At 44.4% G+C, this 2,738-nt stretch overlaps 1 protein-coding gene across 1 annotated transcript; it reads right to left on the bottom strand.

The window, feature by feature from the left end:
* Positions 1-637: 637 nt before the first annotated feature.
* Positions 638-1,753, bottom strand: LOC124647131 (BTB/POZ and MATH domain-containing protein 1-like). The gene has a single exon (XM_047187113.1). It carries the CDS (start codon positions 1,751-1,753, stop codon positions 638-640), a length of 1,116 nt encoding a protein of 371 aa, XP_047043069.1.
* Between the last annotated feature and the right edge of the window lie 985 nt (positions 1,754-2,738).

Below are 2,738 nucleotides of genomic sequence, written 5' to 3'. Positions count from 1 at the left end.
ACGAGTCTGGACGTCGTACCTTTCAGGATGAGAATGTCAACAATGAGTAGCCAAGGCAAATAGAAATTCAGTACTGCAAGTGCAAAGCTATATACATGTCCCTGGAAACTAGAATGACAAACATACTCAAACTTTTGCTTTGTGCAACAAATATTGAAAGCTTAACTGTATGCTTGGAATCACTGAGCTGTCATATTTGTTAAGCACATGTAGATGAGTATCCCAGTCCATAAAAAACTTGGCAATGCCACAGTAAAGCTAGTTCGACACTCATTATGCATCTAGCTCAGTGATTCTAGTTCGACATTCATCATGCCTGAGGTCGAGATGCCATACCGATTCTAAAATTGACGTAGATAGTTTTGTGACATACTGACATGCATGCAACAATACATAGATAGAAAATCATAGTTTTGTTAAATAAATTAATAAAGAAGGTCGTATGCATCTTTTCAATGCAGACGCCGGGGTCTCATCTCCATTTTTGAAAAAAAAACAAAACATAAATATTTAGAATACTAGATTGGTTTAGGTAAGATGATCATACATGCAATATATGCATAGAGATAAGTAAAAATATAGTACTACAAGATACTAAGTTGGATTTGAAAAATAACCAAGATCATTAGCCAGGCTACTAAATTGTCATGATAATATCTTTGGCCGCTTTCAGCTCAGCAGGCAGGAAGCTAGCAACCAGCTCCTTGAGAACAGATGGGCAGCTACTTTTCAGATGCTCGTAGCCATCACTTGCCATCATGGCCTTCAAATTGGAAGGAGAAGCGAGGAACTCGAAACACGCTTCCTTGATTCCATGGAAGCTATGCTGGTCAGCTAGAGCTAAACTGCTCGCGACGGTGTCTAAGTCGATGAGGTCGCACATCCTCTTCTCACATATCAGCTTTAGCCTCTCGATGTTGTACCTGTCTGCTGCGACAAGTAGATGGCGAGCCATTACCCCATCTATTTGTGCATCACCTTCTTGAGTCATCTCAGAAACAGGCAGCGAGTCGGTGTATATGAAGTGGAGCAAGGACCTGAACACGTCACTTTCCATATCACTAATCTCAACTGGACTGCCGTCCCTCTCTTTCATGGTGCCGAAGAGCGCCGCCTTGAAGACGGGTGACCTAGCGGCGAGCACAGAGCGATGAGCCGAGAAACTCTTGCCGCCGACATGAAAGGTCACGTCTGCTCCATCCATGCTCTGTAGGAGGTCGCCGAGGTGCTGTTGCAGGTTGCTTGGAGGAACAACAACAAACGTGTTGATATGCTTTACCACGGTAATATCGCAGTTGATGCTGAAACTATCGCCTCTTAGATGAACTGAAGTCTCCAGATCAACCTTCTTTAAAAAATCACTGAAGCCCCAATTCGAATCTTTGCTAGGGAAGATATATTCGTCCGTGCGGCTTGGTGACTCCACTGGCTCTCCATCCTTGTCCAGAAGACTAATTCTAAATTTCACCTTCACATCCTTGGCCATGGTTGAATCAAGAACTAGAAAAACAGCAATGTAATCTTCGTGTTCTTCTGTGAGGTAGCTACCGTTTGGGAAATACCACACAACCCAGTTATAACCTCCAACAGTGAAAGGGACAGATTTCACGAAGTCGCCATACTTTACTCGCCCCTTGATACTTGAGTATCCATCTATCTTGATCGCATATGAACTTGTTTCCTCAGAAATCATATATGAACTTAGCTCAGGTCCCCCAACAATGGCAGCAGAAAGATCAGAAAGCTCTGACATTATGGTGGTGGAATAGCTAGCTCGGTTGGAAGAACGGCAAGAGATCTAACCTGTTGGAATTCGCCCACGAATCAATCACATGAAACTAGACTAACACACACAAAGAATTATCGCCAAAGGCACGTATCGTGCCTTATCTTTTTTTTCTGTTTATTTCTCAATACTTGCGGTGTTACAAACTCACGCAACACCTCGTGTATAAATACACGACCAACCGACCCAACACAGCTAGACCTAGTCCTACCCGTACATGACCTCCTAGTACAACTCGGACACAGCAACTGCTTTTGGACTTAGTTCACCTCCTAATCAAACTAGGATTACTCCTATTTCCTACTCTACTCAGGTACCAACTCTTGCACGATTCAGCTAGGACTAGAACTCACATGCATGCCTAAATCAGACAATACATGCCAACTAAGTAACCTAGTAGAACAAGTGCTGACTCCTAATCAAGATTAATGCTAACAATCTCTCCCTAATCTTAATTGACGATACTTTGTCTTTCGTGCTTCTCCGATCTTGACTCCTTGCACATCTGCGTCTTGTCTAGGTCTCGCTCCACGACAAGTTTAATTGGCTCTCCCCAATTTTAACTTGGCGAATTTACGGAACAACTCAAGCATGATCCGGACTACCCAGCCACGCTAGCAACCGTGGAACACACCGTCCACCCTAGCGCAATACATGCCGACTACCTCGTGAACTACACCATCCACTTCACCATCCACTCCAGCCTCATGTAGAGACAGGTCCTCATTAAAGAGACTCCCCTTCACTGGTTTACCGCCCCCTTCACACTTGACATTGATCCTCTCGTCGAGACACGTAGACGACTTGGTTGAGGCACGCTGACAGCTTCCCGCTATCCTCTTGTTGCGTCTTCGCCCATGGTGATACACCTCACCAGTGGACAATCCCTTAACCTCCACACGCTTCAACTGCAACAGATCCTCACAGAGACAAGCACTTTGACACAACGACG

This window comes from Lolium rigidum, chromosome 4, assembly GCF_022539505.1.
Source record: "Lolium rigidum isolate FL_2022 chromosome 4, APGP_CSIRO_Lrig_0.1, whole genome shotgun sequence".
NCBI classification, from domain to species: Eukaryota; Viridiplantae; Streptophyta; class Magnoliopsida; order Poales; family Poaceae; genus Lolium; species Lolium rigidum.
Note: the sequence above shows the minus strand (reverse complement) of the source record. Positions and strands in the feature narration are given on the sequence as shown.